At 40.4% G+C, this 12,912-nt stretch overlaps 1 protein-coding gene across 5 annotated transcripts in view; it reads left to right on the top strand.

The window, feature by feature from the left end:
* The window catches only part of NEMF (nuclear export mediator factor), a 71,720-nt gene that overhangs the window by 54,787 nt on the left and 4,021 nt on the right, over positions 1–12,912 (top strand). For 4 of the 5 annotated variants that reach the window (XM_032244532.1, XM_032244529.1, XM_032244531.1 and 1 more), the window contains 4 exons: positions 2,099–2,249; positions 8,875–8,952; positions 9,109–9,306; positions 12,613–12,645. In XM_032244532.1, the coding sequence (XP_032100423.1) occupies positions 2,099–2,249; positions 8,875–8,952; positions 9,109–9,306; positions 12,613–12,645 (460 nt within the window). The remainder of the gene's footprint in view (positions 1–2,098; positions 2,250–8,874; positions 8,953–9,108; positions 9,307–12,612; positions 12,646–12,912) is intronic. The other variant, XM_032244530.1, reaches the window with a different exon arrangement.

The following is a 12,912-nucleotide window of genomic DNA, read 5'->3' as shown; positions in this document are numbered from 1 at the left end:
GGTTTAATAAAAGCAAGCAAGATAATTGTTTACCCAATTTTTGGTGAATTAGTGAGTGATGGCAGTTGTAGTAGTGGATTAAATCAAGGACTGTTTGCAAAGTGAAAGTTGTAGAGGACCTCCTCCCACCTTGAGGTTCAAAAACAGTAACAAATATGGTAGATTCATTAAAAACATTTTCATACTACATTGTTTATTGTACTTTTGTAGGACTGTTTACTTTATGAATTTTTGACTGTCATTTATATTAATTCATTCATTTGTTTTTCAACTGCTTATTCCTGTTAAGGATCATTGGTGGCCAGAGCCTATCCTGGCAGATGAGGGCAAAAGGCCAGAACCAACCCTGAATAGGAAGTCATTCCACTGCAGGGCACGCATACCTGCACTCACTCATGCTGGGATAATTTAGAAATCATCTGGCATGAAAAATGCCAGTTAACCTAACATGTGCATTTTGGGATGGGAAAGAAAACCTGAGTACCTGGTGAAAACCCACAGACATGGAGTGAATATGTAAATTCTGCACAGACAGTGGCCGTGGCCAGGAATCAGTTTTGTTCTTATCAAAGTTATAACAAAATGATGTTGAATGAAATGATGGTATTTGAGGACTTGCTGTAATAAGACCTTTTATTATATAAACATGTACAAAAATGATTGCAGTGTATTACATAGACTGGTTCTAGGATAATATTGGCAGGAATAAATAGGAATATCTGAAATTAGGAAAGGTTTTTTTTTTTTTTTTTTTTAAGACAAGAGTCTCGCTCTGTCACCCAAGCTGGAGTGCAATCTCGTGATCTCAGCTCGCTGCAAACTCTGCCTCCTGGGTTCAAGCGACTCTCCTGCCTCAGCCTCCCAAGTAGCTGGGACTACAGCCGTGTATCACCACACTGGGCTAATTTTTTCTATTTTTAGTAGAGATGGGGTTTCACTGTGTTAGCCAGGATGGCCTTGATCCCATGACCTTGTGATCCACCCGCCTCAGCCTCCTAAAGTTTGGAGTCCTGGATTCAGGAAGTAGTCATAAATATGCAAATGGTATCTGAAAGTGATAAAGTAGTTCAAGAGTAAGAGACTGCTGTGAGTTCAGGTGTTTGGGGAAATAACATCAGAAGTACACATTGAAAGATACGTTAGCAGTTACATAAACAAAGGAGAATTAGCATTAACAAAGGGGAGTGCTTCTTTGGGGTAACATGCATACTGCTTTACGGAAATGATAAATAGACTGAGATAGAAGGAAGAGAAAGTTTATTAAATGGTAGAGGATATGATTGGAGAAGTAAATTTGGACTAAAAGCGGAGCCCTTAAAAGCTAAGGGTTTTGGACTCTGCCCTTTAAATTGATACGAAGAGAATGTGACATAGGCAAACAATTAAGGAAGATTAATATAGAAGTTAATGGCCAGGTGTGTTGGCTCATGCCTGTAATTCCAGCACTTAGGGAGGTTGAGGTAAATGGATCACATGAGATCAGGAGTTTGAGGCCAGCCTGACCAACATGGTGAAACCCCATTATCTACTAAAAATACAAAATTAACTGGGCGTGGTGGCACAAGCTCCATCTTGTTCAGATTATGTAGATTCTGTAGGAAGTCTGGGTGGGATGTAATGAAGACCTGGACTAAGGTGTTGGCATTGGGAAAAGAAAGAAAAATATCACAGTAATAAAATTTACCCTTTCTTCTTAATCTGTATAAATTTTAATTCATTTAGTCAACCAACCAGTCAACAAATGTTTCTTTGAATGCCTAAGACCTGCCAAGACTATGTTGATACAAAGACTACTCATCCCAGTGCGGGGCCCTCAAGGTATTCAGGGGCTAAATGTGCCTAGTGAGTAAGGATGAGTTGGGGTGACAATATGTTGACCTTGGATGATGGAAAGAAAGATAAATTCATGAGAGAAGAAAAATTTTTATCTTTTTCCTGTGTGATGATTTTGAGCATCTTCGTGTATGGTGATTATCAAGTTAAGCAGAAACCATGATTGCTTATGTATTATATATGTGCCCTTTCCCATATAACTTTTTTAGGGCACTAAGAATTTGAAATTGTAAGAATGAGATGTTTTGGTATCATTTTTATTCAGGGAAATGAAAAAGAAGAAACTTCCAAGTGACTCAGATTTAGAAGTGATAGAGGGAAAGGACAAAGAAAAAGAAATTACTGTGCACGTTGAAACTCATCAGAACACAAGCAAGAATGTTACAGCTGTGCAGCCAATGAAACGAGGACAAAAGGTAAACTTCAGAATGATCTATATGGTTCACAGTTAAGTTGTGAGGTTCCTTTTAATGTTTTAAAGTTGAAGTGAAATAGGAAATGTAAGCCAAAAAATAATCCTGTGTGATTTCCTTTGACTAAAAATTGAGTAAATACAGCATTTAGGGAACAGAGATCACCATTAAAAGTTCTTTAGATTTTTAAGATCATCTGCCCAGAAACTCTCATTCTACTCAAAGAGAAATAGTAGATTATGGTTTGTCAAAGTCACCCCGCTAGTTAAGTTGCAGAGCTGATATTTATTGAGAATTTAGCTCGACAATTTTTCAGTTACCAATGTGATTTTGGTTAGGGTTCTTACATATTTTACTAAAGTTGGATGATGAAGAAAGAAGTACTTGTGATAGAACATACTTTTTCCACACTTCCTCCCCTCCTCTAACTCCCCCAAGATGGAGTCTTGCTCTGTCACTCACTCCAGAATGCAGCGGCGCAGTCAAGGCTTACTGCAGCAGCCTTAACTCCTGGCCTCAAGTGATCTTCCCTCTCAGTCTTCCAAGTAGCTGAGACCACACTGATGCTTGCTATTAAAAAATTAATAAAAAATTAGTGAAATTTTTAAGTTTTTTATAGAGATGGGGTCTATATTGTCCAGGCTGGTCTCAAACTCCCAGACTCAAGTGATCTTCCTGCCTCACCCTCCCAAAGTGCTGGGACAAGAGGTGTGTTAGCCATCATGTCTGGTTACAATGTAATACACTCTGCAAAATGCTATAGCAGCAGGTGCAGTGACTCATGGCTGTAATCCCAGCACTTGGGGAGGCCAAGGTGGGTGGATCACTTGAGGCCAGGAGTTCAAGCCCAGCCTAGCCAACATGGTAAAATCCCATCTCTACTAAAAGCACAAAAATTGATTTATGTCTCTTCATGATAAAAGAAAAAACAAAAAAAGTACAAAAATCAGCCAGGCATAGTGGTACATGCTTGTAGTCCCAGCTACTCAGGTGGCTGAGGCAGAAGAATTGCTTGAACCCGGGAGGCAGAGGTTGCAGTGAGTCAAGATCACGCCACTGTACTCCAGCCTGGGTGACATGGTAAGATTCTGTCTAAAAAAAAAAAAAAAAAAAAAAAAAAAATGCTGTAGCAATACAAAAATGAGGGGATTGCGGGCTAATTTATTAATGTATCTCTTTTAAAATTTAAATTTCTTTGCAATCTTTTCTTTTTTTTTTTTTTTAAGAGATAGGGTCTTGCTGTATTGCCCAGGCTGTAGTATAGTGGCTGTTTACAGGCATGTTTGTAGTATACTACAGCTTTGGACTTCTGGGCTCACACAGTCCTACCACAGTCTCCCAAATAGCTGGGACCACAAGTCCATGCCACCACACTTGGCTATAATCTTTATAAAAATGTTTTGTGATCTTCCCTTCATCCATAGAGGTCAGATTTTCCTAATTTTTTTCCAGTGAGCTGCAAATAAATGGACATGTGTATAAGGCAGGGAAGACTCAACATAATAAAAATATAAATTCTCCTCATATATAAATTCAACATGACTTTAATCAGAATTGAGATTTTAATGCTTGATAAAATAATTGTGAAGTTATTTTAAAAGGAGTAAACGCTTGAGAATAGCTAAGGAAATGAGGGATTTCCCTATGAGTCGTAAAATAATGTTAGAATTTTTGCAACAGTATGTTATTAACATGGGAATAACTAGACAGAAAAGTGAGACAATAAAATCTAGACACTGGATCACTACCTGATACTTAACATTTTAGTATGTGATAAAATTACAGATCATTTAAGAAGATATGAAATATTCAAAATGATGGCTAACCATGCGAAAACAGTACCACAGTAAATTCCAGGTGGTGAAAGAAAAGACCCATCAATAAAATTAAAAAACAAATGGCAAATCTGGAAAAAAAAAAAAAAGTGATGAAAGAAATGCCGTATAAACCTGAGGATTTTTTTTTTACTCATTAAATTAATAGGTACCACGTTGTCAGTCATTCAGTAAATGTTTGCGTGTACAACATGGGAATTCCCATCAAAAGTTGTAACAGCACTTCTGCCCTTTGACTCAGCAATTCCTCCTTTTTTTTTTTTCTTTTCATGAGACGGAGTCTCACGCTGTTGCCAGGCTGGAGTGTCGTGGCGAGATCTCGGCTCACGGCAGTCTCCGCCTCCTTGGTTCAAGCAATTCTCCTGCCTCAGCTTCCCGAGTAGTTGGGAGTACTGGTGCGTGCCACCACGCCCGGCTAATTTTTTGTATTTTTAGTAGAGACAAATTTCACTGTGTTAGTCTTCTGACCTTGTGATACGCCTGCCTCAGGCTCCCAAAGTGCTGGGATTACAGCCCTGAGCCACGCGCCTGGTCACCCCACCTATTTTTAAAACTTTCATTTCCTAATTGTTAGTTGCTAGTAAATGGGAAGACAGCTTTCATGTTAATCTAGTAATGGGCAATTTTATAGAGCACTTGCTAATTTTAATACTTCATCTGTAGGCAGTCATATTGTCTGCAAATTGCGGCTTTTCTTCTAGTCCTAGTATCTTTTTATTTTCTCCATGTTTTTTGCAGTGACTGAAAAGCAAAACTATAGTGTTTCATGGAAATAGTAATAGTGTGTATCTCTGTTAATTCCATTAAAGGAACTGTTTCTAAGATTATATCATTGTGGGATGTTTCCTGTGAGTTGGAGGACACCTTTTTGCAAATTTTTGTTTGTTTGCAACGGAGTCTCACTGTCACCCAGGCTGGAGTGCAATGGTGCAATCTCGGCTCACTGCAACCTCCTCCTCCCAGGTTCGAGCAATTCTCCCGCCTCAGCCTCCTGAGTAGCTGGGGTTATAGGTGCTCACCACCACACCTGGCTAATTTTTGTATTTTTAGTAGAGATGAGTTTTACCATGTTGACTGGGCTGGTCTCAAACTCCTGACTTCAGGTGACCTGCCCGCCTTGGCCTCCCAAAGTGCTGGGATTACAACCATGAGCCACCATGCCCAGCCTGAAAGTTATTTTTAATAATGATGAGTTAAATGTTACTGAATGGTTTTTCTGTATCTATTGCATTCTTTTTTTTTTTTTTGAGACAAGGTCTCACTCTGTTGTCCAGGCTGGAATGCAGCGGTATGGTTATGGCCCACTGCAGCCTCAATCTCTTGAGCCTAAACAATCTTTCTACCTCAGCTTCCCAAAGAGCTGGGATCAGAGGCTTGTGCCACCATGCCTGGGTAATTTATTTTTATTTTTATTATTTGTAGAGATTGGGTCTTGCTATTTTCCCAGGCTGGGCTTTAACTCCTAGGGTCAAATTATCCTCCCACTTTGGCCTCTGAAAGTGCTAGAATTACAGGCATGAGCCACCAAGCCCAGCCTATTGCATTTTTTTCTTGATTAATCAGTCAATATGGTATATTACTTGAGAAAAATCTATTAATTGGCCTCCAATTTCTCATACTTTCTCTGCCTGGTTTTTGTGTCTACATTATACCAGTTTCATAAAATAAGTTTAGGACCTTTTCCTCTTTTTCTGCTTTCTAGAACTTTGTATGAAATGGAGATTGTGGCCAGGCACAGTGGCTCATGCTTGTAATCCCAGCACTTTAGGAGGCTGAGACAGGTGGATCACCTGAGGTCAGGAGTTTGAGACCAGCCTGGCCAACATGGTGAAACCCCATCTGTACTAAAAATACAAAAATTAGCCGGGTGTGGTGACTCACGCCTCTAGATCCCATCTTCTCAGGAGGCTGAGGAAGGAGAATGGCTTGAGCCTGGGAGGCAGAGGTTGTAGTGAGCCGAGGTTATGCACTGCACTCCAGCCTGGGCAACAGAGCAATACTGTCAAGAAAAAAATGGAGATTTTTCCTTGAAGCTGGATAGCATTTGCGTATAAAACTAGACCTAATGTTTTGGGTTTTGTGAGAGTTTTGTTTTTTAATTTTAGACTGGGCCTCACTTTGTTCCCAGGCTGGGATGTAGTGTCACAATCTTGGCTCACTGCAGCCTTGACCTCCTAGGCTCCAGCAGTCCTCCCACCTCAGCTTCCCTCGTAGCTGGGACCACAAGGTGTGCTGCCATGCCCAGCTATTGTGAGGAGGTTAAGTACTAATCTGAGTTTCTGTAATGAGTTTAGGTTTATTCAGGTTTTCTGGGATTTTTTTTAAGTGGGCTTTCCAAAGTTGTATTTTCTAAGAAATTCTTTTCTCATCAGGTTTTCCATTTCTCAGTCTAGTTTATTGGTAACAATATTAATTTTTTTCTCAATTTTTTTGAGGTACGGCATACATAATAGTAAAATGCATAGATCTTAAGTTTTTGGCTCAGTGAATTTTCATAAGCACCCACATCTGTGAAACCACCACCCAGATCCAGATACTTGGAATCTTTCCAACATCCCAGAAGGCTCATACTTGCCACTTTCTAAGAATATCCCCACATGACTTTTTTGTTTTTTGAGACAGAGTTTCACTCGTTTCCCAGGCTGTAGTGTAACAGCACGATCTTGGCTCACTGCAACCTCTGTCTCCCGGGTTCAAGCGATTCTCATGCCTCAGCCTCCCAAGTAGCTGGAATTACAGGCATGTACCACCGGCCCAGCTAATTTTTTTTGCATTTTTGGTAGAGACGGGGGTTTCGCCATACTGGTTAGGCTGGTCTTGAACTGCTGACCTCAGGTTATCCACCTGGCTGACCTCCTAAAATGTTGAGATTACAGGCATGAGCCACTGTGCCCGGCTCCCACATAACTTTTGGATTCACAAGTATGCATTTCTATTTATATACCTATGAGTGGAATTTGCTGGGTTGTGGCATACATGTTATGTTTGGCCTTATTAGGTACTGCCAATCAGTTTTCCAGAGTACTTGTATCAATTTTCCACCAAGCAGTGTGTGAGAGTTCCAGTTCTACGCCATCCTTAGTAACACTTGGTATTGTCCGGTTTTCTTTTTTCAGTCATTGAAGTGCGATACATCTGATACCTCATTTGGCTTTTATTTAATCTCCTTGATGACTAATGATATTGAACACTTTCTCATGTTTAGTAGATCTTTGTATATCCTCTTTTTGAAGTGACTGTTTAAAAAATTGGTTTGTCATATCTTTCTAGTTGATATCTAAAAGTTCTCTGAGGCCGGGTGCGGTGGATCACAAGGTCAAGAGATCGAGACCATCCTGGTCAACATGGTGAAACCCCGTCTCTACTAAAACTACAAAAAATTAGCTGGGCATGGTGGCGCATGCCTGTAGTCCCAGCTACTCAGGAGGCTGAGGCAGGAGAATTGCGTGAACCCAGGAGGTGGAGGTTGCGGTGAGCCGAGATCGCACCATTGCACTCCAGCCTGGGTAACTAGAGCGAAACTCCGTCTCGGGAAAAAAAAAAAAAAAAAATTAGCTGGGCATGGTGGCGCATGCCTGTAATCCCAGCTACTCAGGAGGCTGAGGCAGGAGAATTGCCTGAACCCAGGAGGCGGAGGTTGCGGTGAGCCGAGATCACGCCATTGCACTCCAGCCTGGGTAACAAGAGCGAAACTCTGTCTCATAAATAAATAAATGAATGAATGAATGGATGAATGAATGAATGTTCTCTGTAATCCTGAATAAAAGTTCTTTCTTGGATATATGTATTGTAAGTGCTTTTCACACTTTGGGGCTTGCTTTGTTTCACTTTTGTAATAATGTTTTTTGATGAGTAGCATTTTAAAATTCTAATTAAGTCTGATTTATCAATCCTTTCTCTTATGGTGTTTCTGTCCTGTTTAAAGAAGACTTTTTTTTTTATTTGAGACAGAGTCTCACCCTGTCACCCAGGATGGAGTACAATGGCATGATCTTGGTTCACTGCAACTTTTACCTCCTCCTGCTTCAGCCTCCCATGTAGCTGGGATTACAGGCAGCTGTCACCATGCCCAGTTAATATTTGTATTTTTAGTAGAGACAGGGTTTCACTATGTTGGCCAGGCTGGTCTCAAACTCCTGACCCCATGATCCACTGGCCTCAGCCTCCTAAATTATTGGGATTACAGGCGTGAACCACCGTACCCAGCCAAGAAGTCTTTACAACTTTAGAAATGTGTTATTTGGGTCCCAGCTAATACAGTTAATCAAGACAAAAGTCTCTAGGGTGGAGCCTAGATGTTTATAGTTTAAAACCCTTAGAGTGGTTTGGGTATGTAATCAGGGTAAAGAATCCTTGGTTTATGTAATAAAATTCAGAGTCTTGAAAGCCTCTAGAATAAGTGCCTACCCTAGCTTTGCTGCTTTATTTCCTTTTCTTCCTCTATGTGTACCCCGACTCCAGCCAAATGTGATGACTTGCTGTTACTGATTACTATTCTCTCCCTTTTTAGACTGTCTTTTCCAGTACTGTTTTACTTTATTTCTTCCTCACAGCTCTTTATGTTGTGTTAATTTATCCTTAGTTCTCTATGTATCTTCTCTCCACCCTATGGTAAATTCCTTGAGGACAAGAACTTCGGTTATCCATCCTTGTAGCCTGCATATTGTTTCGTATAACGGTGCCTTATTCAGTAAGCATTTTTGACAGAGAATGTAAAGTAGCACCTTTTCTAAGTGTGTGTTGACATTTTTGTACTGCTGAATTTTTCCAACAAAAATCTTCTGATTTTCTAGAGTAAAATGAAAAAAATGAAGGAAAAATACAAAGACCAGGATGAAGAAGACCGTGAACTTATCATGAAATTGCTGGGGGTAAATAATATCTAAAAACATTTCTTCTTTTGCTTTTCAAATGGGCATCTAGTCCACTGCTTAGCATATGACAGGCATTCAGTACATTCTTGTTAAACTATTGACAGTATTGAAAATACTGACAACAATGAACAATGTTTCCTTTATGAATTAAAGTCTGCAGGTTCAAACAAAGAAGAAAAAGGGAAGAAGGGGAAGAAAGGAAAAACAAAGGATGAACCTGTGAAGAAACAGCCCCAGAAACTCAGAGGTGGAGAAAGGGTCTCTGACAACATTAAGAAAGAAAGTCCATTTCTTGAGGTTATTACTCATGAGTTACAAGACTTCACTGTAGATGATCCACATGATGACAAGGTAAGGCTACTATACATGTGGGCTTCTGCTTCTCAGTTAGGGTGATTAACCATCCTGGGGATCCCAGGACATGGGACTTTCAGTTCTAAAACCAAGACAAGTGGTAACCTTATTCTTAATGGAATGTCATCTCAAAAATACAGCCTGAAAGACTAAAATTGCAGTATCTTATCTAAGCATGATAATGATAATATTGATAGTTGATAAAAATTTTGTTACAAGCTTTTAGGAAGTATCAGTTTTATGGAGAGGCTTTGATTCTGATGGGAACTGAATTAAAATAGAATTGGGATTGTCTTGAAGGTGAGTAAATAAATTTTCACTTTCTCTAAGCTTTTCTATAGGAATCTATGCTATATTACATAATGTTGAAAATGGGTACACCGTTTAAGAGCCAAGTACTCTGGTTATAAAACCAGTAAGTTCGTATTTTTCCAGCTAAGATGATTGCCTGATTGTTTTATTAACAATACAGCAATCCAGCCTTCAGTATATCTTCTTACATGAATGTGTACATCTTATTGAAAAAAAATTTTTTTTTTCGAGGCAGAGTCTTGCTTCTTTCAGGCTAGAGTACAATGGTGCAAACTCAGCTCACTGCAACCTCTACCTCCCAGGTTCGAGCAATTCTTCTGCCTCAGCCTCCCAAGTAGCTGGGATTACAGGCATGTGCCAGCACACCCAGCTAATTTTTTTTGTATTTTTAGTAGAGGCGGGGTTTTGCCGCGTTGGCCAAGCTGGTCCTGAACTCCTGACCTCAAGTGATTCGCCCACCTCAGCCTCCCAAAGTGCCAGATTACAGCTGTGAGCCACCACGCCTGGTGAATTTTTTTTTTTTGGCAGAAACTTTTTTTTTTTTAAAGGCACTCTGTCCCCCAGGCTGGTGTGCAGCAGCATAATCTGGGCTCACTTCAACCTCCGCCTCCTGGATTCAAGTGATTTTTCTGCCTCAGCCTTCCAAGTAGCTGAGATCACAGGCATGCACCATCACGTCTGGCTAATTTTTGTATATTTAGTAGAGATGGGATTTCACCATGTTGGCTAGGCTGGTCTTCAACTCCTGATCTCAGGTGATACACCTGCCTTGGCCTTCCAAAGTGTTGGGATTATAGGTGTGAGCCACCATGTCCAGGCTGTTTATTTTTTAATAACTTGGTTTAAAATGGAGAATGAATAAAAAACGTTTACTTTCATCACCAGCCTTTTTTTTTTTTTTTTTTTTTTTTTGGGAGACAGAGCCTTTCTGTCGCCAGGCTGGAGTGCAGTGGTGCAATCTCAGCTCACTGAAATCTCCACCTCCCGGGTTCAAGTGATTCTCCTACTTCAGCACTCTGAGTAGCTGGGACTACAGGCATGCACTACCACACCTGGCTAATTTTTGTATTTTTAGTAGAGACAGGGTTTCACCATGTTGGCCAGGATGGTCTCAATCTCTTGACCTTGTGATCCGCCGGTCTCAGCCTCCCAAAGTGCTGGGATTATAGGCATGAGCCACCGCACTCTGCCTGTCACCAGTATTTTTTTATGTAGTTAAAACTTGAGTTATAATTGTGTGCTCAGTTTAGTGCAGGTAATACTTACAGGGATTCCGTATTACTATTTTGTTTTTTTCCCTGCTGAACAGTGTTGTTGTGTAGTAATACTAAAACTCATTTTGGCTCCTAAAATTTTTACATTATTCTTATATTCTGTAAATCATAGACTCATAGTTACTCACTAGAGGTGTTAATTATTAATACTGTTTCATGTGTAGGTGCTATGGTCTAAATGTTGGTATCCCCTGAGAATTCATATATGGGAACCCAACTACCCAATATGTTAGTATTAAGAGGTTGGGCCATTAGGAAGCTACTAAGTCACGAGGGCTCTTCTGTCATGAATGAGATGAGTGCCCTTTTGTTGTGTGAGGACACCGTAATAAAGTGCCATCATTTTTTTTTTTTTTTTTTTTTTTTTGAGATGGAATTTTGCTCTGTCACCCAGGCTGGAATGTAGTGGCGCCATCTCCGCTTACTGCAACCTCAGCCTCTCAACCTCCCAGGTTCAAGTAATTCTTCTGCCTCCCAAGTAGCTGGGACTACAGGCGTGCCACCACATCTGGCTGATTTTTTTATTTTTAGTAGAGACGAGGTTTCATCATATTGGCAAGGCTGGTTTCAAACTCCTGACCTTGTGATCCGCCTGCCTCAGCCTCCCAAATTGCTGGGATTATAGGTGTGAGCCAATGCACCCGGCCGGTGCCTTCTTTTTTTAAGATGGGGTTTTCCTGCGTTGCCCAGACTGGTCTCGAACTCCTGGGCTCAAGGGGTCTTCCCACCTCAGCCTCCCAAAGTGCTGGGATTACAGGTGTGAGCCACCACACCTAGCCTAAGGTGCCATTTTTGGGGCAAGCCCTGGTCAGACATTGAATCTGCTGGTGCCTTGACGCTGGACTTCCCAGTCTCCAGAACTATAAGAAGTAAAACTTCTGTTGTTTATAAATTATACAGACTAAGGTATTTTGTTATAGTAGTCTGAACAGACAGAGATAGAAGGTTATCTCCAGATAGATTTTTCTTGTGTAAGCAAACAAAATTAAGCATATTTTATGAGATATGGGAAAAATTTTTCCAAAACTGTTGAATAGATATTTAAAAATAAAAGTTCTGGTCGGGCATGGTGGCTCATGCCTGTAATCCCAACACTTTAGGAGACTGAGATAGGTGGATCACAAGGTCAGGAGTTTGAGACCAGCCTGACCAAAAAGTACAAAAATTAGCCAGGTGTGGTGGCACGTTCTGTAATCCCAGTTACCTGGGAGGCTCCGGCAGGAGAATCACTTGAACCCAGGAGGTGGAGGTTGCTGTAAGCTGAGATCGTACCACTGTCCTCCAGACTGGGTGACAGACTGAGACTCTGTCTCAAAAGAAAAAAAAAAAAAAAGTTCTTTTGACCAGAATCCTCCATTTGCTTTTCTCCTGGCAAACATATCAATCTTAGTTGTCATTTTAAATTGTGCCTATAACTTTTGCTGCTTTACCATATACTTTATGTGAAAGTTTGGGTTCCCTCCTCCTCTGCTTCAGAGAACCACCCTTCTTCTCTTGAACAACAGTACTTTCTTAAGTAATAAACAGACACACATAAACACACATACGAATCCACTTCAGAGTCTTAGGATACTGAAGAATATGACCTTGAGGTCCCTCTATCCTGTGGGTCCAAAATGACAGTCTGGGTATGTCACTGTTTCTTTCTCCTTATGGCTTAATGGTGTGGAATTTCATTTTACATTATAGCTGACATTTTTTATTTTGTTTGGAACAGGAAGAGCAAGATCTGGATCAACAGGGAAATGAGGTACGATTTTATGTTGGGGTTCCTACTGTAACACTGCGATTATACCTGGTTCCCAGAATGTTTGAAACACAACTCCCAAAAACTTAAAAACCTAAGACAAGACTGTAGGCTATGAAGTCAATCTTTTGGGGTCTTAATCCCAACTCTGCTATATGTAACTGTGTAAACTTGGAACACTATTCTTTGTGCCTCAGTTTCCTTATCTGAAGAATGGGGATAATGTCCCTACCCAGGAGAGGGTTGTTTTGATAACTAACATATGTAAAG

This window comes from Sapajus apella, unplaced genomic scaffold (assembly GCF_009761245.1).
Source record: "Sapajus apella isolate SASKATOON/1434 unplaced genomic scaffold, GSC_monkey_1.0 scaffold55, whole genome shotgun sequence".
NCBI classification, from domain to species: domain Eukaryota; kingdom Metazoa; phylum Chordata; class Mammalia; order Primates; family Cebidae; genus Sapajus; species Sapajus apella.
Note: the sequence above shows the minus strand (reverse complement) of the source record. Positions and strands in the feature narration are given on the sequence as shown.